Source organism: Poeciliopsis prolifica, unplaced genomic scaffold, assembly GCF_027474105.1.
Source record: "Poeciliopsis prolifica strain line A6 unplaced genomic scaffold, Auburn_PproV2 SCAFFOLD035, whole genome shotgun sequence".
Taxonomy (NCBI): domain Eukaryota; kingdom Metazoa; phylum Chordata; class Actinopteri; order Cyprinodontiformes; family Poeciliidae; genus Poeciliopsis; species Poeciliopsis prolifica.
The window spans coordinates 4,342,766-4,365,385 of record NW_026562410.1 but is presented as its reverse complement, the minus strand read 5'-3'; the positions used below and the strand labels follow the sequence as shown (position 1 = coordinate 4,365,385).

Below are 22,620 nucleotides of genomic sequence, written 5' to 3'. Positions count from 1 at the left end.
GTAAAAAGAAATCCTAACGTGTGAAAATCTCAGCTGTTTCTGTTCAACTTATTGATGCAGTGTAGGGTTGATCTGTAATTTATATCTGGATTAATAATTGGCTAGCAAAAAGCGCTTAATAGAATTTTTTTTCTCTCGACAGAATTTGAACAGGGGTAAGCTAAAACTAAGTCACATGAGCAATTATGCTCTGAGTCTGTCGTTTTTTAGCAATTGGTCTTATTTTGAGTTTGCATACTACTGTTAACAATTAATCGATTAATAAATTAGTTGACGGTTATTTCAATAATCGATTCATCAGGATTAATCATCCAGCAAAAAGGCTCACCTGGTTCTCAGACAGCCACATTGCAGTCATCTCACTGAGTTTAGTGAAACTGTAAGGAAGATTCTTTAACCTGTAGTAGAAAAAAACAAAAACAATAAAAAAATCATGAAGCTATATTAAAGCCTATTAAAGCAGGTTTTATTTCAGATTAAATAACTGCATTTTCCAAAAGGATACGACTGCGTTTACAATCAGAATCCAAGAACAGAAGCAAAACCAATTTCTGTAAGTCAACAAATGAGGTCTAGACTCACTTGTTGTTGCTCAGATTGATGACTTTGAGCTTCTGCATGTCGCCCATCTCCTCGGGCAAAGACTCCAGCTTGTTGGAATGCAGAAACAGCACCGTCGCGCTCTTCCAGCTGCCCAGCTGCGAGGGGAGCAAACGGGGAACTCATGAGTGATCAGCCGGCGCAGCCAGCTGAGTGGACTGATGGTGATTTACGAACCGATGAACATGCTCACCTCAGGGGGAAGCCGGGAGAGGAAGTTGTGATCGGCGGCAAAAGTGCGAATGCTGACGCACTGGCCGATGGACGCGGGCAAGGCTTCGATCTCGTTGAAGCTGCAGTCTAGCTCGTCGATGGAAGTCAGTCTGTTGGGAAGATTCGGGAAGATTTCAGTCAAAGTGCGTTTACATTGATGCAGACATTAATTTGAGTTGCGTGCCTTGCAAAAGTAGTCTTTCTCACATTTTACTGATATGCTACAACCACAAGATAAAACTTTATGTACTCTGGGTTGTATGTGAACACAAATTACACAAAGTTGTGAAAATTGTAAATGTAAAAATTAAGGATGCACTGATTGCAGTATTCTGGCCGATCGCCGATTATGAATGTTTAAAAAGCCTGATTTGCTCATTCTGATTTTGGCCCATAATGATTTTTTTTTTGTTTGAAATGTTGTTAAAGTAAGAAAGTCAATGAGTTGGCAACAGCAGAGTGAGTATTGTCTGACCGGTCAACTTTTTCTCACAGCAGAGCAAAAGATGACTGGTTGATTTTTAGACCTTTGCTGAGGTAGATGAGGTCGATAGATACGACCGGCTTCACATGCAAGTATCGGCCGATTACCGTTCTCTCAAATTGAAGGAAATTGAGGTCGACAAGTCGATACAAATCTTGTGAAAATCTGAAAACTGGTATAAAACACTAAGTCAGAAAATGCTGATAAGGTGTCATACACTCTATAAGTTATGTCTTTATGGAATAGAGGGAAAGAGAAAGCACTTGATGCTTTTCAGACAATAAATAAATGAATAAAAATCATGCAAATTCGGAACAGGCAGGTCAGCTTATTCAACACTGGTGATCGGCCAGAAAACTGCAATCGGTTCATCATTAAATCTGAATCAAACCATTTTGAAAAAATGAATCTCTAGATGCATAAAGCTGACACACTCCAAAAACTAGCAACTGTATTTAAGGCAAGTTTTTGTTTTGTTTTTTAAACATGGTATTGACTCATATATATTCTCTAAATAACATTTACTAATGTTTGAGAAGAGTTTTTGTTATATTGTCATATGAAGGACAAATGTTCAATTAATTGCTAAATTACTCAAGAAAACAACAATTAGTAATGGAAGAAATCTGTTTTGACACAAAAGCTTGATTTGAACATTAAGGACCTGGTTAACACAACTCTGACCGAAGTCACAGAGCAAAGTGAGTTTATCAAACAAAATATAAAAGTACAAACCAAAAAGATAAAAAAAAATAAAAATAGAAAAAAATAGAAAAAGAGCTTGTGGAGGCTAAAATCCTTGCAGGGGATTAAGCTAAATCATAGGCTTTGTCACATAATCTGTGTCAAAGCACACAAGGAAAAACATTCTGACATATGGGATAATTGACAGTGTCTGGAAACAATAAAAAGGGCAAAAAATTTATTTGCAGCTGCAAATGTATTTGTAGGTTAACAGATTTAGGTATTTGATGGATGCGTTGGTATTAAATAGATTTTTTAATATACTTAAGTACATAAATTTTAGCAGTTTTAGAGATACACATACTTACATTGAGTAGTCAGACCCCCTTGTATCAAAAATTACAGAACAACTAGTTTGACAGCCACCTGTGAGTTATAGCTTTCTTTGCACCAGCTAATAATATTAATAAGGGATATCAATCAGATTTCTTCAGTTCCTGGGGTAAATTACCCAGGGAAATCGCAGCTTAAATTTAAGTCCATTTTAGTATTGATTTCTTTTATCACTTCTCATCAATAGGGTGTCATCTTAATACATTCCCAGAAGACATGAAAATGTCCTGCAGACACATTCCCACAATTCCTCCAACATTTTGCCTTTTCAGTATCGTTACAATGTTTACTTTTGATGTCGGGTGTAACAAAAAAACGTATCATGCATTTCCAGGAAAAATCTTGACAAGTGAATCACAGAGTTGCATATATTTAACCAAACATTATCCATTATTGTTATCTTAAGGTTTTCCCATCTAACCTTAAGATATGTTGTATTACATTTTCTCTCTGTTTGTAAACATGAGTGTAGCTTGGATATAGTTTTTTTGGGGAGGTATTCTGATGCTTGAATCTAATAGGATTTTAAGTATACCTGTCTCAACAATGATCTCTGGGCCAAGGTTGTAGAGGTATATTGCTGTAAGACAGGTCTCTCTCTTTCCATTTAGCTTCACATGTTGGGTCACACCAACCAACTAACACTCATCTGTGCTGCTGTGCAATAGTCCTCTAGGTGCGGTAAAACCCATCCACCCCTTTCTTTTCACAGTTGTAGTGTCTCGGTTTTTGTTTGGGCCAGATAAAATTTTACATTGTTCTATCCCAATCGCGAAATTGTTTGTCAGGGACCTTTATAGACAGAGCCTGAAAAGGCTAAAGCCGCCTTGGTAAAGGGTACATCTTTATTATAGCTATTCCATTATGTAAGTTCATGGGTAACAAAGACCAAAGCTGTAGATCCGTCCTAATCTCTACTGTCAGTGGGATGTAATTGCACTCAAAAGGTTGGATAACTCTGCAGGCGTTTTAACTCCCAGATATTTTATAGATTTATTGTGCCACTTGAACCTGGACATTTTCTGAATTTTTAGTGCATGATGATAGTTAATTTAGCGAACTTGTGTTTTCTGTAGATTTGATTCGTACTCTGAGAACGTCTTGAGTAAAGAAAGAAGATTAGGTAGGCTGACTTTCGGGTTAGTTAGAGTTATGAGCACATCATCAGCAAAGAGGCATATTTTGTGTATTGTACCTTTAATGGTTACACCCACAATGTTCTTGTGTTTTCTGATGGCGAGAGGCTAAATAAAAGCACAAACAATGTGGGGCTCAGGGGACAGCCTTGGTGACGGTTCAAAATTTAAGATGTTGCTCGCTTCTCTGCCATCCGGAGGTCCGGTATTAAATAGATTTCAATCTTCATACTCGATCTTTGCAGTAGATCGAGAGTCAGTATGTGCGCCAACATTCAGAAGCAGTTACATGTACCTGTCTGCTGTGCACAAGATCAACTTCTGAAAAGTTAAATCTCTTTTAGTCGATTAGAAATTCATCTGAGGATTCACCATGAGTTCCTTCACAGAACAGTCTTGCAATAAAACCATAATACTCAGGTAATGTGATTTAGTCCACAATGTAAAAACCATTAGAGGAAGAATTTAATATATTAAACAATTCAAAAGAACCACAATAATAATGTTCTGTGGGAATATCCGATTTAACCCCCAGAGTTTATCTGATCAGTGACCGGATGATGGAAATGGCACAATAATCCACTGATCTCGTTGGTTTTATTCTGCTTATTCTGATTATTTCAAAGCTACTGCTGCAACACTCAACACTCACCCCCCGATGGAGTCCGGCAAATACATCAGCTGGTTTTCGTCCACCTTCAGCGTCGTCAGTTTCTTGAAAGAGCCTTAAGCCGGGAAAAAAGAGAGACTGAATCAGGAAGAGGAAGACAACAATCCAGGATAGTTATTGATTATCACTTGCTGTTAAACCACAAAGAGGAGGCTCCATTAGAACAGTTAATTAGATTCGCCAATACCTACATCAATACTGTATTAAGCTTAGAAGTACTCAGCTCTGAGATAAACAGCAGTAGGAAGCAACTCAATCAATGTAACTGATTTGACAAAATTTTGACATTTTTCTGATATATTTCTTTCAAATCTTTAACACGGAGATATATGCCTGCTGCTCTTTATTTTGAACTGTTATATAAACCATACTTCCATAAGTAACTCAGCTCTGTGACTGTCCCACTCAGCAGGAACCTTCCTGTTCTTTTTCAAGTTTTGCCCCCTCCAATGTTATTTTAAATATTGCTGAATTCTTGTATGCTGTTAACTTGAAATTTCACATCCAGCATAACAGTGGTCAGTAACAAATTGGTAGGCGACTTATTTAGTGCCTTGCCCTTGTGCACATCAACAAATGGTAGAGAAGGAAGCTAGAACTGAACCAGCAACTGTCCAAATTTGTCTGAGTTTAAAAAAAAAAAAAAATTACACCTCATCTTCCCAATATAACACCAAACCAAATCACCAAATTGGTAAATCACATTTGTTATGACTCTTTCAGCCAAAAACCATCATCCGCGAGGGATAGGAGAAAATAAAGTGCACATTTATGTGAGGGTTCTCTGTCAATAATAAAACAAAAATCTTATAAATCAATGCAAGTTTTATATTTTCCAGAAATTCAGATTCTTTAAGATTTTGGTAAATGAATAAATTCTGGAAATTCAAACCTTTTCCATACTATGTGGATTTATAAAAAACACTCCTTTTTTAAGGTTTTCAGAAGAAACTCTGCTGAAAATTAGCTTTTGTGGTAAACTAGTTTTTACCTGGGTCAACAAGTACCTCTATATTTGGAATAAAAACTAAAATAAAGTCTTTTGAGAAAGCTGGTGGTATTTACAGGAAATGCCCTTTAGCCGCACAAGAAATCTTAGAAAACACCCCAGATAGGAATTCAGCCACCGAAAGCTAGACGTTTCGTAACAGACTTTTATCGAACACGGTGCAAGCGAACAGTAATCCTCACCGATGGAGCCGGGAAGCTGTGTGAGGGCATTGTTTGAGAGCAGGAGGTCCTGCAGGTTCTCACAGCCGGAGAGTTTTTCATCCACCGTTTCCAAGTTGTTCTTTGACACATCCAGATAAACCAGCTGTTTCAGCATCCCTAGCATCTGAACGGACGGAATGCGGCATGTGGAAAAAGACAAATAAATCAGTCAATAAATCATAGACAGAAGAGGGTGTTAAGAGAAACATCGTCTTACCTGTGGAATACATTCGCTAGTCTGAAGTTTCATATTTTGAAAGCAAAAACTCCCCACTCATTTCACATGTATTGAAAGATTTTCAGCCAACCCTTTCGTTTTATATGCTTGACGGACTTCATTGCTAATAAAAGGCCAGTCTGTGATTACAGCTGATGCTGCTGAAATGCTGCCAGCAGAACTAATGCTCTGACCCACTTTACAGCAAAGCAGGGCCATTTGGATGAAAAATAAGGATCTCATGAAATGAATTCTGAATATCCATGCATAGGGATGAATCACTAACGTCTAAAAAAAAAAAGAAACTGCAGATTTTCAGGACACTGTTTTTAGACACACTCAAGCAGAAAAGAAAAGCTCTACGTAAAGAAGGAAAAACGTAAATCTGACAGACATTTGAAATCTGCTGAAAACACAGCTCAAATTTGTTTTGATTTATTTACCCCAGGAAGAGAGTTCAGTTTGTTCCCGTCCATCCACAGCTCCTTGAGTCCATTCAGGTTCTCCAACACTTCAGGCTACAGATCAGAAAACACTTTTAAAGTTTTGTTGGAAAGATACGCAATATTTTACAGCTGTACTATAAAACATTAGTTGGGAGAAAAAGCAAGCTAATTAAGAGAGCGGGGAGACGCTGTCACCTCTGGAGAGGTGAAGCGCTTTGGGCAGCGACAGACTGACAGCTACTTACCACTTCAGTGAACTCATTACTCCCCAGGTCCAACCTCTCCAGCTGTGCGAGCTTCTGCATGCTCCTATTGACACACGAGATGATGCACATTCAAAAACCGAGCCACAGAAATGTCTAAAATGCCATACAGAATTTATGCGACACGTGCAATAATGACTGCAAATCCATGTGTTGGTCCTAAATCAAAAAGCGAAGTCAAAAGCAAAAGCTGTGACTGCAAGCGATGCAGAACATATGCTAGGAAAAGCGAGCCAAGGAAAAAGAAAAATAAGAGAAAAAGTCTTTTTTTTTTCTTTTTACATTTTTGGATATTCTCCAGCCACTGACTAATGAACGAAATGTGGAAATATATTTAGCTTTTGGAGCTTAGTTGTGACAGAATCGCATTTTAAATGAAGGAAATTGTGACGTGTGCTCGCCCTGAGACAGGCTCCACAATCTGCTTCACACATTCAGGTCACCGGCTCCCATTAGCAAATACACTGTAAACAGGCAGATAAAAACCAGGAGAATTCAGGTGCTTGTTTTGACATTATTTGACCGACTGATAACTTCAAAAAAGAAAATGAAAAGGTTTGTATTCTTTCTAAAATAAGAGGAAAAAAAAGAGCAATCTGAACAAAGGCAAACCACATCACTTAGTCCAGGTATCTTCACTGATTTGTTTTACATTTGTTATAATAAGCTGAAATCATTAAGTTTTGAAATCACAGTTTTGACAAAAGAACAGAAAATTAACAAAAACATCAGGAAAAGTTGCAACACCAAGTGCGACACCAATATAAATATAAATCTAATATGATCGGCTTGTATTTAAAATGTCACAAAATGCATCTCATTTAATCTTTCACAATGTATTATACAATCTTTTAACAGACTCGGTAATTACAGAGTTTATTACATGAAAAAGTAGAGAAATGCATTACTGTCACTTAGCATTTCAGTAGCTGTGTTTCCATTGACCATATAATTGAGCAAGTTGACATTTCAAAAGAAAATTTGCTCAAAGGAAACACACCAATTTCTGAAAAAAACTGTTTTTCGATAAAAAGTTTTGGCATTAGGATGAGCAGTTTTTTGGCCAGACTTAAATTGGTTTATATCGCCAAACAGCAATGGAGACACTTTCTTGACAATTACTGACACAGTTTTGAGCACAGATGTAATGGAAACGCAGCTAAAGATAAATTCCACTATTTTTAAACTCGGAGCTGAAACATGGCGACTGGTCGACTCCGTCCATTTAACATTTTGTGCATTTTAATGTGGGTTACTTCAGGGGTGCACCGATATATTCGGCCTCTATTTTCTTAATTTTGGAATACTTGCAGAACAAACCAATCTTATCCACCGATCGATCTTATCTACCTCTAACAAGGTCTGAAAATCAAGAGCTGTCAAATTGGGCAACCACAAAGTCAAACAATTTCTTAGACAAAAAAAAAACAAAAAACATTTTTAAAAATTGGTGATTGGCCAACAAATTGCAATTGGTGCACCTCTGGTTGTTTTGCATCCATAACAATGGATGCCTGTCGTTCTCTGAGTGAATTAATATCCAACTTCAGTTAATTTAGCTCAGTTTAGCTCAAAATTGTTTTTTATGTTGTTATATTTATTAACTAAACAACCAAACTAAGTGGAAATGGGGCGCTACATAAAGTTTTCTGGAAAATGGAAGTTGTTTATGATCATTCAGCTTCATAATTTCTGAAAATAATTAGAGAAATATATTTTTACATTAAGAACTAAGCCAATAAAAAACAAAATACTATTTGATAAGGCCTCTAGTTGAGAGAATGAACAGTGTTACCTTGAACTTGACTCATATTCAGTGCAGGATGGAGCGCTTGACGCCCACCACTGTGGAATTTCTGTTTTTCTTTCATGCGCTTCCCATAAAGCAACGCTATCAGACTCACTGCACCAATTATAAATATAATCTAAAACCTCTAAGCAATGAGGTTCAGCATAAAATCGTTACTCATGACAAAGAAAGCAAGTATTTGCCAGCTTTCCCATATTACTACATCGAAGCCGGCAAGAACCTGAGCTGCCTTCGCAGGTTGAAATGGGGGTAAGAACAAACTGTGCTAGCTCAACTAGAAAGTGGGGTCACTGGTGGAAATAAATCTCAACCACCTTGCGACTCAAATGTGTGATGAGCCCTCTTTAAACATTCAGTTCATTAATGTGACGAAGGGGAAACGATGCTGAACTTTTCGTACGGAAACCCTGAGAAAGACTTGTGCTGCGGCCCTCTCTGCGCGCGCCCACGTGTGTTTGCATCTGCAACGTGCTTGCGTGTCGCTCTGGCAATCTTCCCGATCATTAGTCCTTTTCTTTTGTCGAGCCTCCAGCTCCTAACAGGTCTGTCCTCTGTCACATAAACAGCGAAGAAAAAAAAAATAAAGAAAGAAACTATCGGCTGATGCACCGCGAGCATCGGCCCGGCCTGTCAGTCACCAACAACAGTGAGCATGAGAACAAAAGGAAACCATGCCAGAGGAAGGAAGAACTTAAAGGAAAGTCGGGAAGCGTGGTTTTTGCAGAGGAAATGGGAAGGGCATGAAATGATGCGGTAAGTGAAGCATGAAAGCGAGAGTGAGTGAGAAAAGGAAGGAAAAAAAAAAAAGAATCTGACTTCGGTGAAAAGCACTGGGAGCCTTCGCTAATATTTGTGGGACATTCAGTCCCCCACACCTCCACCACCCCCTGTGAAAATGGTGAAATAATCCTCACCCCTGTGAGTTAGCTGGGGATTATAAAACCTGTCACAGCAAGTGGCCAAATGAGGGGGTGAGTGGGCCTTTATGTAACACAGTGGAATTCAATACGGAGAGAACGGGAGGAGATAAAAAAAAAAAAAGGAGGTTGGATGAAGTACAAAACAGAGATATATTAGAGGACCAAGAGGCAGTGATAAAGATCATCATTATATGTGGCAGATGGATAACTTTATAGGAAAATGCTTTGGATATTTGTTGGATGACAAACCACCTACTTTGGCAGCATCTTTAACTGGTTCTCCCTCAACTCCAGTATCTGCAGCTTCGTCAGCCTGTAACCAGAAAGAGAGTCAGAGTCGAGTTTTTCTCCACATATGTTACAAACTTTGAGCTTAGGGTGCAGCTGTCTATGTCTCATTGAAGTTGAGTTGTGATTGGAAAAAGTAAATGAAAAACAACTCAAAACAATAAAAGTACATCTCAGGATCTGATGCACAAGAGCTGGTAAGTATCATGTGATCACAAGACACCTCATTCGACCTGGTCATGATGTAACGGTGACGCTTCAATGCAACACCCGGCTTTCACAATAGATTGCATCATTTCTGTAAGTGGTAGTTTTAATCAAAACAACCATATTATTTCAAATGGTTCCCAGCATTTTGGATTTGTAATAACTTATTCAAAGTTTTGCCAGATGGATTTGAAATGATCCCTTTTTCTTTTGAAATATTCCAAACATAATTCATAGAAAGTCATTGAGATATACTGGAAGTCTCCGTCACTAATTGATCGAAAACTTTATGTTTTTTCCGATCTGTGAATAGGCTGCCAGTTGGGAAAACATCAACACTCTTTAGTGTGCTGGTTGTTACCGCAGGAAGAACACTCAAATGCGTTTCATTTTCCACCTCAAGGTGGGGCTTTGTCAAAAAGACCGAAGCATTGAGGGAACAACCAGTCACTGTGAGGCTCCTGACTCGCCAAACAAGTTCACAGTTCAATATATTGTTCCAAAGTCTGGCTAGAAATTCTGTTATTCTATAAAGAAAAGAAAATCTTGTAAAACTAAAAAAAGTGAACACACTGGTTAGCCATATCCACCACACACACAACAATTTTACGCTTTAAAGTTCATTTAGATAAATTCTTAATGAAGCAAATATAGGTCAATCCGTTAGTCTGTGGACTGTTCAAAAATAGATCCTTAGTTACTGCAATCTTATGCAAGAAGTGACCAAATTTAGGCAGGATCGGAAAACTCAGCTCAAAAATCGAGGAGGAACATTTATCTATTTTAGAGCATGACTATTCATGAGCTAATTTTTAGAAGGAGGAAAGATCAAAATAGGTCAGTGTAATAACACAGTGGAAATTAGCTCAGTATGCCAAAAGTCATGTTGACATGTTTTGAGTATATTGAAATAGTTATATTCAATAATTAGATAAAACATCCTGATGAGTGTCTGTCAGATTAAAAATGTCTTTTGAAAATAATAATTTAAACATACTTTTTATAAATCCCACATTCTGTATATTCTGTATACTGTATTCTGTATTAGAGGTTTGATATATTCTAATGTCAAATGTCATGTTTTTGTTAGTTGTAGATGGAAAACAGTCAGAATTAACAGCAATAAAGTCTCTCTGACATCCATTAGTGTGTAATTCATCTATATAATGTGTTTGCTAACATAGACAGGCTTTTCAATAATATCCCAATATATTCAAGGTGTCTGTACAATACCAGCTGGTGACATTGGTTACCATGGGAGCTGGGTCATATTTGGGGAGACGGTCAGGTTTGGTTGTTAAAGATTGCAGAAAATGTAAATAAAAACGACAAACTGCATCCGAAAAGAAAAATCCGTTACGGATGCTGCTAATTATTTACACTGTAAAAGTTGAATCTTCCTTTATATTTACCCTGTTTTTGAAAATATAAATTCAAGTCTAATCCTCCTTTGCACATACGCAATTTATGGTCAAAAATATTCATGCTAATTGTACTAATCGAGTTGCTCTTGAAAAATGATCAATTAAGAATTTGACCTGACTAAATATAGAGTTTCAATTGTTGATTCTATGTTGCATGACAGACTTTTATGATGAGAAGCACTTTGAAATGTCAATAAATTTTGACTGATAATTTCAAGAAATTTGCAGAAAATGTTATTTAAAATGTATACAGTAGTTGGATTTAAAACAAAAGCCAACAGAAACAAAAGACAGTTTTAAGTTGAGTTTCCTGTGTTTACAAAATGCTCTGCAACATAAACTGGAAAGTGAACCGACCTGCCAAACGAGGCTGGTAAAAACTCAAGGAAGGCATCATTGAGGTAGAGCTGCGTCAGACTCATGAGCTGAGTGAAACCCTCTGGGAGCCTGGCAAAACACAACAGCAGAGAGCATTAAAGCACAAAAAGCCTCTCAAAAGGTTCTTCAGAATGACAATACCTGGAAGTTTTAACACGTGTTTGACAATCTAGTAAAATGCAAGGCACTCAGAGGTTGCATTAAATGATGGGAATGTGCACTCACTTGGAAATAGGATTCACACTGGCTTCTACAACAGTGAGGACTTTGCAGTTCTTGATGTTTTCTGGAAACTCTTGGATACCTTGAGAGAAATGATACAATCAGTCACTAAAAACTGCAAAAATGTGTTTCCATGCCCCATAAGGGGAAAAAAAAAGCTGTTTCACAGCAGTGTCTGCATCGTTTAATTTCACGAGCATTTTGAAAACACAGACAATAAAAAAAAAGAGATCTTAAATATTTTTTCTTAACCAAAGAGAGCGCTCGCTGGAACATAAAAAAACAAAAGAGGGGAGAGAAAAAAAAGCCACTGAATGTCAGTCTGCAAGTTCTCACCAAAACAATGTTTAAGAGAACGTGATCAAGTCCCTGGGTTTATTTCCTCTACTTTGTTCTTTGTCTACAACACTTAGGCTGAAGTGTTTGTGTTCGAGGAGAAGCTGTTTTTAATGTAAACATGACTCAAGAAGCTCTGGTGCATGATAAAAACAAAAAAAGAAAAACGGTCAGTAAGATACAAAACGATGTTTGTTCTCAGCTGCCTCAGCATGCATTTATTTTACGTTAAATGTTTACGGACTGACGCACTTACAGCAAAACTGTTTTTAAAAGGATGACATTAAAGGCTTGAGAATTTGATAAGGTTGTTTATATTAAGGGGTATCAAATGCGTTTTTCATTTTGGGTCACGTGAAGATCATGAATGTTACAATCAGTCACTAAGTCAGAATGTATTGACAAAACCCATTAAAATATCAATAAATTGGCTATGGCTGCATTCAATAAATACTTCTGAAAAGGAAATAGCCAACATGGTTTCCCATTGATCAGGATTTTTATGATTCCCTGATTTTGTGGAGCTAATTTTGAAATATTTCCAAGAAATGTTACACCATTTGCCCATAAGTATGAGGGAAAATGTGACCTTTTGTTACCCCGCGTATCGATCACAGACTATAAGTTGACACCGATTAAGACTGCATTAAACGCAGCCATGTCAAGATAAGGCACAAATGTGGTTATAAAAATTTAAACAATTCAGTTTTTACTTTATTTTTTAATAAATAACAGCCTTGGACTCAACTCTGATACTCAAATAATATGTGCTGCTGTTCAGGTGGGAGAATCTCTTGACACAACAGCTATTAGTCACACTCCACACACGCCTTTATGGAAGAGTGACAAAAGGAAAGTTATTGCACAAAGGAAGCCATGTTTGTTATTCGACACAAACCATAATAGGGGTCACAGGACTGAAGCTCGTCAGAGGGCAAAAAGGAACTTTCTGGCCAATTTTCCAAACACTAGACTAGAATGTTACCCTCCAGCAGGACAATAATCCAATAATAATAATAATACATTGTTTATGATCTAAATCCAATCGAGATTTTTGTGGCAAATCTTGTTTCTGTTTAGAATCACTTTTCATCCAATATGAACTGAATGATTTTCCAAAGGTCCAGATGTGCAAAGCTAGCAGAAATGCACTTCTAAAACTCGAGCACCAACTTAAGAGTGGCTGGCTGGAAAAGCACACACACAATTTTTCTCATCTGTTAAGGCCTAGCATCGTTTTTGCTCCGCCACTATAACACAGTACTTTGCGTTGTTCTGTCACATAATATCAAGTTGCGCAAAAGCAGGAAGATTTTACCGAGACAAAAAAGGCAAATCTGTCAGCTTCACAACTTCATCAAACTGCTTCAATGGGTTGCATTATGTGTTCTCCAGCCACATAGAATCATCTTCTCACACAATCGGGTAACTGTGTTACCTTCAGCTGTTATAAAATTGTGGTATGTATCAAATGTGACTTAAATAAAATTTTGCTTGCTGATTCAACGCCTTGAAAATGAGCCTCTGTTTAAAACTCCAGTTCTTTCAGGAAGTCAGCACAACATGGCTACTGAATTCACCCTTTAATAAAGTTTTTGCCAACGTTCCTCTGAGAGGTAGCTCATATAATGAGCTCAGCAGATACACAATTCCACCAGAGGTTTGCTAATTGCTGCTGGCTAGTCCGAAGGAGTTGGGTAGGGGAGTCGCGGGTGAAGGGAGTTCTGTGGAAGTTAACAGAAGGAGTTTCGTCCTTGAATGAAAAACATCATTGAAAAACAAGATGGCAAGTATGGACTTGTTCAGCCGTTATTGTTTTGAGACATCCGTACTGTGACGACATTTATTGAACAAAACCTGTTGTGCCATTTTTCCTCAGAGTGTCCAGGGTGTGATCCAAAAAAAATCAGCAATTAGGAGAGAATTTTTTTCAAAGAAAAGACAGCTCTCCATTTTAGCAAACCCTGGCTGCTGATGGTGAGTTTTAGCTGATCTGAGACCAGCACATGTGGTCTAATTCACATGTGCTTCAAAGGAAGTTCTGACGTCTGTTCAATTTCTAAGAAGAAAGCAAAGGTTAATAGAGAATACAATCTTTTTTTTTTTTTTGCTTACTGTTTTTGCTGACGTCAAGCTCCCTAAGGTTAACCAGATTTGCGATCGCTGCGGGCAACACCGTTACGTCATTATCTGGCATGCTCAGCCGGCTGAGAAACTGGCAGTTAAACAGTTGCTGGAGGAGGAGAGAAGAAGAAGAACAAGTTAAGAACATTTCTAACATCATGTTAAAGATGTTTCATTTAAACGTCGAGAGGAAAGAATGATGACTTAAGTGTTCTAACGTTATCACTGCTTCCATCATCTCCCATCCGACTGAAAACTCGCAAGTTTATCAACAGCGCAAACTCTATCTTGCGTTGTGAACCAGCTTTTTCAAGAACTTTCAAAAATGTCGTACTTTAGGCAGTTCCTCGATCTGGTTGGCATCAAGGAAGAGCTCCTGCAGTGTCTTCTCGAAGCTGAAGATCTCCTTAGGAACCGTCTCCAGGCTGCAGTGGGAGTAGTCCAGAGATGTCACCACCTCCTCCTCACCCCGCAAGCACCGGCACGGCACCAGCCGAACAAAGAAGCTCCGCTTGGACATCGTCACGGGCTGGAGAGGGAGAGAATTACAATTAATCGTTGCAGTAATTCGGGGGTAATTTTGTGTCTGTGTGTGTAGTGAGAGAATATGTAGTTTCAAAAACGTAGCTGTGTCGCATTCCGTCTTTTATCTTGATGTTTAAAAGTTCAACATATAACTTCAACACTGTAAAGAAAACAGTTTCTTTCCAGTTTACTTTAACATTCAGGCTTTAATTCAAACATTTGATGCTGCAAAATTTGTATATACATATAAATGTAAAACAGAAGTGAATGCGGTGGATCATTTCTGTCCAGGGTTAAGCTGTTTGGATTCTGTTAGGTATAGCTCTGGGACCGTTTTCTATATTTACTCTTGGGTCGCCTCAGAGCATGACTGGCTGATTTATGATAAACATGCGTTTCCTGGAACGTTTTATGCGACTCATTTCTTCTTATCCTGCCCAGCGTTAACGGTGCTGTGGCTAAACTGAACTTCCCGGCTCCACAGCAGAGGAGCTGGCAACACCGTCAATGAGCAATAGAGTAAAAAAAAATAATTAACACTGAGATTTCTTCTTCAGTGAACACTGAAAGTGTTAAGTTACCTTATTTACACAAGCAAGGAGGTCAAACTTTGCACACATATTTATGTAAACACATTTTGTGGTAAATTTCAAAATGTATTTACATAGAAACACATTGTAATTGTATACAGAATGTATCTTCATTATTGTTCAATAAACCATCCAGTTGTTAGTAGAAAGAGAAAAACAATAAATCAAGCAAACTTACTTTATTTAAAAATATATTTTTCCAACATTCAGGTTGTAGCTCATAAAACGTATGTAAAGCGATAGCTACTATGTAGCGGCTTTTTATTGAAACCACTTTTCTGACTGCAAACAGTATGAATAAAACAAAGACGCCTCAAGTCGCTCAATGAAAAGTCAGACAAAAGGGACGTTGTAGAGAAATGTTAGCATATATTGTTATTGTTCGAATCTGGGGTCAACGCCACGGTTTTCACTAAATACAGTGCCCAATATGAAATGCCCGCTGGTCAACAGAGGCTTTGTTCACTGGAGCATGCAGAGAATGTGACTTTTCCTCCCCCTCATCTTAATCTGAGTGCTGCCACATCACATAATCTCAGCGCACTTCATTCACTGTGAATCTTCACAGCCTCGCCGAGTCGGAACATGGTGATGGCCTTCCTCTAAATTAAAACCAGACTCTGCTTAAATTAGAAACAGAAATATGTATCATAAAGAATCTAAATTAAACCTTTTGTTTCTGATGAAATTTAAAATGTTGCATTCAGCTGGTATGTGCCGATATGGCAAAAGGTGAGTTTTAGGGAACATGATTCATTTGCCTCTCCAGGCATTTGTCATGTTGAAAGAACTCCAACTTTTCTTCTAGTTTCTTTCTGGTTACATAATGAGGATATTTTTTCAAAAGCAGCCTTCGAAATCTCCCTAAAACGTATTTGGAAAAGAGCAGCAGTCAGCGATTCCTCCATCTCCGAAGTATGCACAAACTTGCCCCCACACCACCGGAGGTATGCGCAACCAGGAGGCTGTCTGCCACCCACATAACCTGTGCCATAAAAGCAGACAGCTCGTGTATAAATACTCTGTCAACCCCTCTGGTGACGGACCAGATTTCTCAGAGTGCTTGGTTCCATTCATCCAGAGTAAAGAGAAGTGAGCATATACAGAGATGGTGCAAGTCGCATAGAGAGGAAGTACGGACGCGGGGTGGCAGTCCGTACTGTCGTTAGGTGCGCTACAGAGAGCAATGGCGGAGGGCGGAAAAAAATAGAAGGAGGAGTGGGTGGAGCTGAAAGAGCTGCAAGGAAGGCAGAACGGGTCTAGAAATGTTGATAAGAACAGATGAGCAGAACCTGTTCGAACCTGCACAGGAATCAATTCAGATTTAATGGTTTCCAACAGCGGAAAAAAGTGTTTAAAAGCAAACAAGGAAACAGCAAACATAAGAAATAAGAAATGTCTCCATTTCTTATTATGCGGGGCAGGGTTGTTGTACTGTAATTAAGGAAACTTTTGAAGGACTATAAAGATACAACCTTTGCTCACTAGTACTTTGCATGTGTGCTGTTTAAGCCTGCTGCAATTAATTGGGTGTAGCATTAAAAGGAGTTCTATAATTTCCAATTTGATGATATTTTTTGAAGGGTAATTTTATTTACAGAAATTTCTGCCATTTTTATTTATGATTTCGATTGCGTTTTGTTTTTATTTCCGTTTTATTTATCGTGTTTAGTTGTTGCGTTTTATTTGGGATATTTAGAATGTCTTCCAGTTCTTGTGTGGGTGCCTCGAGGCTTGTTTTACTATTTAGCATGCTGTGTGGTCTCAAAAACAACAATATTACCGTCTATCGCAATAATTTCTGGGACGATTTAATGTCCAGTAATCTTTGTTATTGTGACAGGCCTATTGGTGTGTTTACTTTGCGCTTTGCCACTGTTCTCCAGACACGTTGTCTAGTAAGAAAGCCGACATTAGAAAATGTTGTGGTGGTGATAAAAGTGGTAAATATTGCAATGACATGCATCAGTTGCCAAAAATTTTCATTTTCCTCCCTCTTTTCTTTCAGATCTGTGACTGTTAGCATTTTGGGTAATATAATTTCTGTCTGGTGTGAGACTTGGAATTTGTTAAACATGACATTAGCATGTCCAGGGACGGATCAGGACACTTGGATTATGTTAGCTAACCGCCAATCCTTTGCGGTATTAATTTTCCACACTGATATTGTGATGACCATTTATTTGCAAGATATTTAGCAAACATATTTTAGCAAACATATTTTTTCGGCATGTCTCCATTTCTTACGGAAGTTGCATTGAAATAGTTGCATGTTTTCAATCAAAGTAAAGCTTTCAAAAATAAAAGCACAGTTGATAAATGAATGATCAACGCCTCGGGCTAATTTGTCTTTGATGCTACACCAGGTGGAATTATGCAAGCACAATCTGATGTGCTGGGATCCATCACTTGTTATTTCTTGCATCGTAACCTGTTATGACATGAATATGGTTCTTACCCAACATTTGTATCATTTCCTTCTTAGCTTAAATTCATATGATTCCAAATATGTGAGCTTAACACCAAAGCTTTTCTACAAACATTTTTAGGGTAAGTTTCTCAGGACTTCCTATTGAAGCTTTCATGCAGAAATAAAGTGCAAGTAGACCAATTAAGCACGTCAAGAAAACACGTCAGAAACGTAAGAAAATGATCTGCAGGCAAGCCGACGACACATCACCTCCAACGTGGAGAACACATATGTTCAACTTGAGGTGTGTTTACAAAAAGTGATCAGTTGTGAAAAGATTAATGTCATCAGGGGAACTTGAGCATTATTTCAATATAGGCTGCTTTATGTCTATGCTCCACTTTCTTTATGGATATGTTCATATTTGTAAACTTTTTTACCTCTCTGTTGCAACACAGCTTTTGAAAATTAAATTAACAGACGTGAACTGTCAGTGTTTGTTGAAAAGTAATCTGGAAGGCGGCACACTAATGAAAGTGGTGCATCCTGCAGCACAGATAAGCTTATCCACTGACCTACATGTTTCTGGAATGATCACCGACTACCCGTCAAGCTCCATCAGAAGCCTTCACTTCCTTTGGTAGGAAAATTCAAGACATGCCACACAGACTCCAGCCATGTTAAGCTCTCAGCAGAGATATTCCTTCTTAGCCTACTTCTTTAAGCGAAAAAAATCACCGTGCTGGTAAATGCCTGACAGCAGAGAAACCGGTACAAAAAAAAGAGAGAAAAATTTAAGAATCACAGTGTGAACTTTCATAAACAGTGGCTGCATTTATTGAGAAATTTAAAAAATGTGTGGGAATGCGAGAACTGCAGCCATGTGACTCTGCAGCCTGGCAATGAACTTTGTGGCTTCCTCTGTGCAGCAGTGAATAAAAACCGTCCAGAGGGCAGAGCAGGCACAGAATACCATTTACTCTCTCACTCACAGCCAGGAAACCACTTTCCTCTTACAACCCCGTCTCCGTGTAACTCAAGTGCCTCCTGGGTCATGGCTGTTGCTATAGAGACTATAATCTAGGGCAGAATAGGCTAAAGCCTTAAACAACACTTGCAAAGTTGAACTTACTATGTATGTAAACTGTTATTGAGCGGTAACCAGGCAAACAGAAAAGAAATTAAAGGTCCTTTTATTAGTTTTGTAAGGCGCTCGAGCGGACCGCGGTGTTTGCTAGAGTTGGAGACCACAAGCACCAAACTAGACAGAATCTGTGAATACTTGACTCCCCTCCAAAACTGCTTAGAAATGCATACTTTAATAATTCAAACACCATATAGACCTAAAAATGCATGAAGACACACTGGAAATCACCAGAACATCTTTGGTCTTTTTCATCCAAAGATTAGGAATAATATTGATTTGTTTCAACATCATCAATATTATTGTCACAATTTTTTGCCATCAGTGGTAAGGAGAATAGTAATATAATTAAGAACTTACTTTTTTTTTTTTAAAAAGAATTTATTGCTCCTGGATTGGCCGTTTTGCAAATGCCAGCCAACAGCATGTCGAGGAGCATTGTGGATAAGTATTTCAGCTTCCCAAGCTGCATTTCCTTTCAAATATTTTAGAAATGCCAGGTGAAAAAAATACACAAATAGAGGAACTCCAATGAATAGGCTTGGATTCAAAGCTACCTCCTTAGCTTTGAAAACAGTTTTCATAAAATTAAGTTGTTGATCCAGTCAAGGTTTTAATTAAACTTGTGCCATTTCACAGCACAATTAAGTAACTATGTTACCTTTAGCTGTTATAAGGATGCAAAGTAAATCAAACATGGCTTAAGAAATGTGTCTTTGTAACCCAACGCCTTGAAATTGGGCTTCTGCTTCTTTCAAAATTCATTCTCTTTCTGAAACTCCACTTTCAGGAACCCATCACAACATTGCTCCTCTATTAACGGTTTAACAACATTTTTACCAACATTGCACTAAGAAGTAGCTCAGTAGAGTTCCAGCAGGTTTTTGCTAATTGCCGCTGGTCAACATTATAACATGATGTTAAGCTAACAAAAGTTCATTTCACATAATACTCCCCCTTGTCATATAAGCTATTACTTATTTATAATTTTTTACAATTTGATGATTCCTAGTCTATTATTTAGTTATTCCTAATTCACTTGTTTCAACATCATCAATATCATTGCTGCCTTAATCATTGTCACAGTTATTTGCTCCATTTTTATTTGTTGGTTTATGTTTTAGAATTGTATTAATTTTTCTGTGTTTTCACAGTTTACTAAGTTTTTTTCCTGTCTAATACATTCAAGAAAAACTTTCCTATGCAATATTCTGTGCTACACTGGCAAGAAAAATGCTCTATAAATAACCAATTATTTAAGAGAAAAAGTTGATGCATCCATTCTTATGATCAATAAATGATGTAGGGATAACATCTGCATTTTACCTGGAGATTTTTACCAGTCTGAATTGCCGAGTAAAGCCGACATAGGCGGGGAAGTTACAAGAGTGTCACTGAGTGCTTTGGGGGGTTAAGCGGAAACAAACGCAGCTTTTGACGGCGGCGAACAGCTTGTGTTATTTATAGGAACCCCTCTGGTTGATATGGCAGAATGTGATTAGTACGAGCTAGCTCCTGCTTTATGAGAACAGCTTTTCATCCAGATTGCAGCGGCCTGTTACAGGATTGCTTAGCTGCAGCTGCAAATTTACATCAGAGATTACGGCAACCCAAACAATGCACAGGAGGGGAGGGGGGTAGAAAGGACACGGCAGCTCACAGGAGCGAACAGGGTTATAGCTGTCTGAGACGGAAGAGGAAAGAAGAAGAAGAAAAAAGCATGTCCTTGACATAGGTAGAGAGCTAGCGAGCTTTTGTTCTCATTCTATAACGCAGCCTTGACTCACCTTTTGAACTGGATGCTTTACAACAAACAGTTTATTCTTCACCCAGTAACAAAAACAAAATCCTGAATAAATAGCTGCCAACTCTATGATTAGTATGTTATTACCACTTGACCTCAGAGTAAAATGAGGTACCGTGCTCCTGCAAAGGTCACTTTGAAGCATCTTAATGTGGTTTCCATTTGCTGTGGTCTCAAAATTATCAAAGGGTTTACGTCCCAAAATATCAATACATAGTCCAGCCCTCTCCATCACCATGAAGACACTAAAAGAAGTTTTCACTTCCTGTCATTAAATATTTCCACATATTTTCTCAATGTTAGTTCAATGTACACAAAAATAACCAAGTCCTGTCCTGTCATTTAAAGTTCACAGAAAACAAACTACAGAAACCGAAACAAAACGCTGGTTAATACTCAACCAGTTTGACATTTTTAGCATGCTCCCACCAGGAAGCTCCACCTCGATTCCACCAACTTTTATCTAATTTGGTTCTGCTACGGTGAGGAAAGAAAGAGTATTCTTGCCCTTTTTCAGACACACACATTAACTAAATAAAAAATGTGAAAACAGCAGACCGATACCACAGCAAAGTGGAGTCATTAATGATACTAACACCTTCTAAAAAGTTCAGAGATTTCCCGTTAAGGTCAGTGAGTCTTGCTACTATATCAGTGTCCGTTTTATTAATACAACACACATCTCGCACTGACAGGTTCAACAGAGAAACGACAAAAACCTGTAAACGGTGACCAGAGACCCGTCTTTCCTGAACTCAGCATTAATTTACCGAAAAACATAATCGCAGCCTCTCACTAGGAAAGCACAGAGGCTCGTATGTCTCCGTTGGTAGCGATTGTCCGACCCAAACAGATGTTGCAAGTCGCTTCCCACTCGCTCAACAATCACATGAGCCAGCAGTTTAAAACCACTCTCACATGGGATGACAATGCCAGAACTCATCAAGCTCAGACGGCGCTCGCAGAGCGTGAGACATCGTTTCGCACATGCCTCGGTCACAAACGCCCACTCCATGGAGAATCGTTGACATGTGCCGTCTTGGTAGCGGAGAAGACGTTGCCTGAACAACTTGCCCGAGTCACAGAAAGCAGCGACCAACGCACACCGCTGTCTACCATTATGCTTCCCATTTCACCTTTTCCCAATTGTGTTTTTGTTCAATAAAACATTGTTTGACATATTTTCAAAAGAGAGCAGGGGACTAAAAGGAGTTTTAATGCAGGGTGGGTTCGATTATCTTCTGGGAGTTGTTACTAAAAACTTTTTTTTTTGAGGAAATGAAATCTACAATCTCAGAGTCATCTAGTGTACTTTAAAATTGACTTGATGGAACGAGGAAATGTGTGACAGAATGAGTCAGAGAAGAAATATTATTTCTACACGCATTGGATCCATTTCCAATTAGATCAAAGATCTATTGGGTTTTAAGTCAACGTGTCCTATCCACACAAAAATGGCAATTTAGGTTAACTTATACACACATTTTGTTTTTTAAATTGGGCAGTTTAAAAAACGACAAAAAAATGCTACATGATAGTCTAACTTTGAAAAATCTCAAACTAAAACGGGTTACAAAAACATTTAAATTTCCTTTGAGATCAAAATATTTTTGAACAAAAGATAAATTACAGAAATGTGGTTTTTGTCTGGCAATATGGAACATCTGACTGGAAGAAGGTTACTACACTTTACACTCATTGCAATAGAGTAAATTTATAACCATATTTGTGTGCATCACCTTGTTAGGCACATCGAGTTCATTTGTAATGTTCTTCTATTCATTTCCTAATACCGCTGATCCCAATCCCATGTCTAGCTGCTGATAATAACCACAGGTCTTTCTCTAAAGACCTGCTTTCAAACGTCATGAACACAAAGCCTCCTGAAACAATGGCTAGAAGTGCAACTGAAACAGGTAGAAACACGAGCCTCTCTGCAATGTCGCAGGCAAAGAATGCAGCAGGACAGAGGACCTGAAGTTCCAGTTTTGCTTCCCCTCTCGGCTTTCATTCTCACCACTTAGCCACTGGTCTCAGTGGTCTTACGTGACTCTAGAAAAACAAAACCATGATTGTTTTCTTTGAACGTGCTGAAATGGGGGTCAGTAATCCGATCTGCG

The 22,620-nt window shown here is 38.3% G+C and overlaps 1 protein-coding gene across 3 annotated transcripts in view; it reads right to left on the bottom strand.

Moving 5' to 3' along the window:
- The window catches only part of erbin (erbb2 interacting protein), a 54,164-nt gene that overhangs the window by 16,115 nt on the left and 15,429 nt on the right, over positions 1-22,620 (bottom strand). For all 3 annotated transcript variants that reach the window (XM_055052681.1, XM_055052680.1, XM_055052682.1), the window contains 12 exons: positions 14,362-14,556; positions 14,019-14,136; positions 11,571-11,649; positions 11,325-11,414; positions 9,305-9,361; positions 6,301-6,364; positions 6,053-6,127; positions 5,372-5,516; positions 4,163-4,235; positions 794-923; positions 583-698; positions 329-398 (listed from right to left, as the gene is read on the bottom strand). In XM_055052681.1, the coding sequence (XP_054908656.1) occupies positions 329-398; positions 583-698; positions 794-923; positions 4,163-4,235; positions 5,372-5,516; positions 6,053-6,127; positions 6,301-6,364; positions 9,305-9,361; positions 11,325-11,414; positions 11,571-11,649; positions 14,019-14,136; positions 14,362-14,547 (1,203 nt within the window). In that variant the 5' untranslated portion in view covers positions 14,548-14,556. The remainder of the gene's footprint in view (positions 1-328; positions 399-582; positions 699-793; positions 924-4,162; positions 4,236-5,371; positions 5,517-6,052; positions 6,128-6,300; positions 6,365-9,304; positions 9,362-11,324; positions 11,415-11,570; positions 11,650-14,018; positions 14,137-14,361; positions 14,557-22,620) is intronic.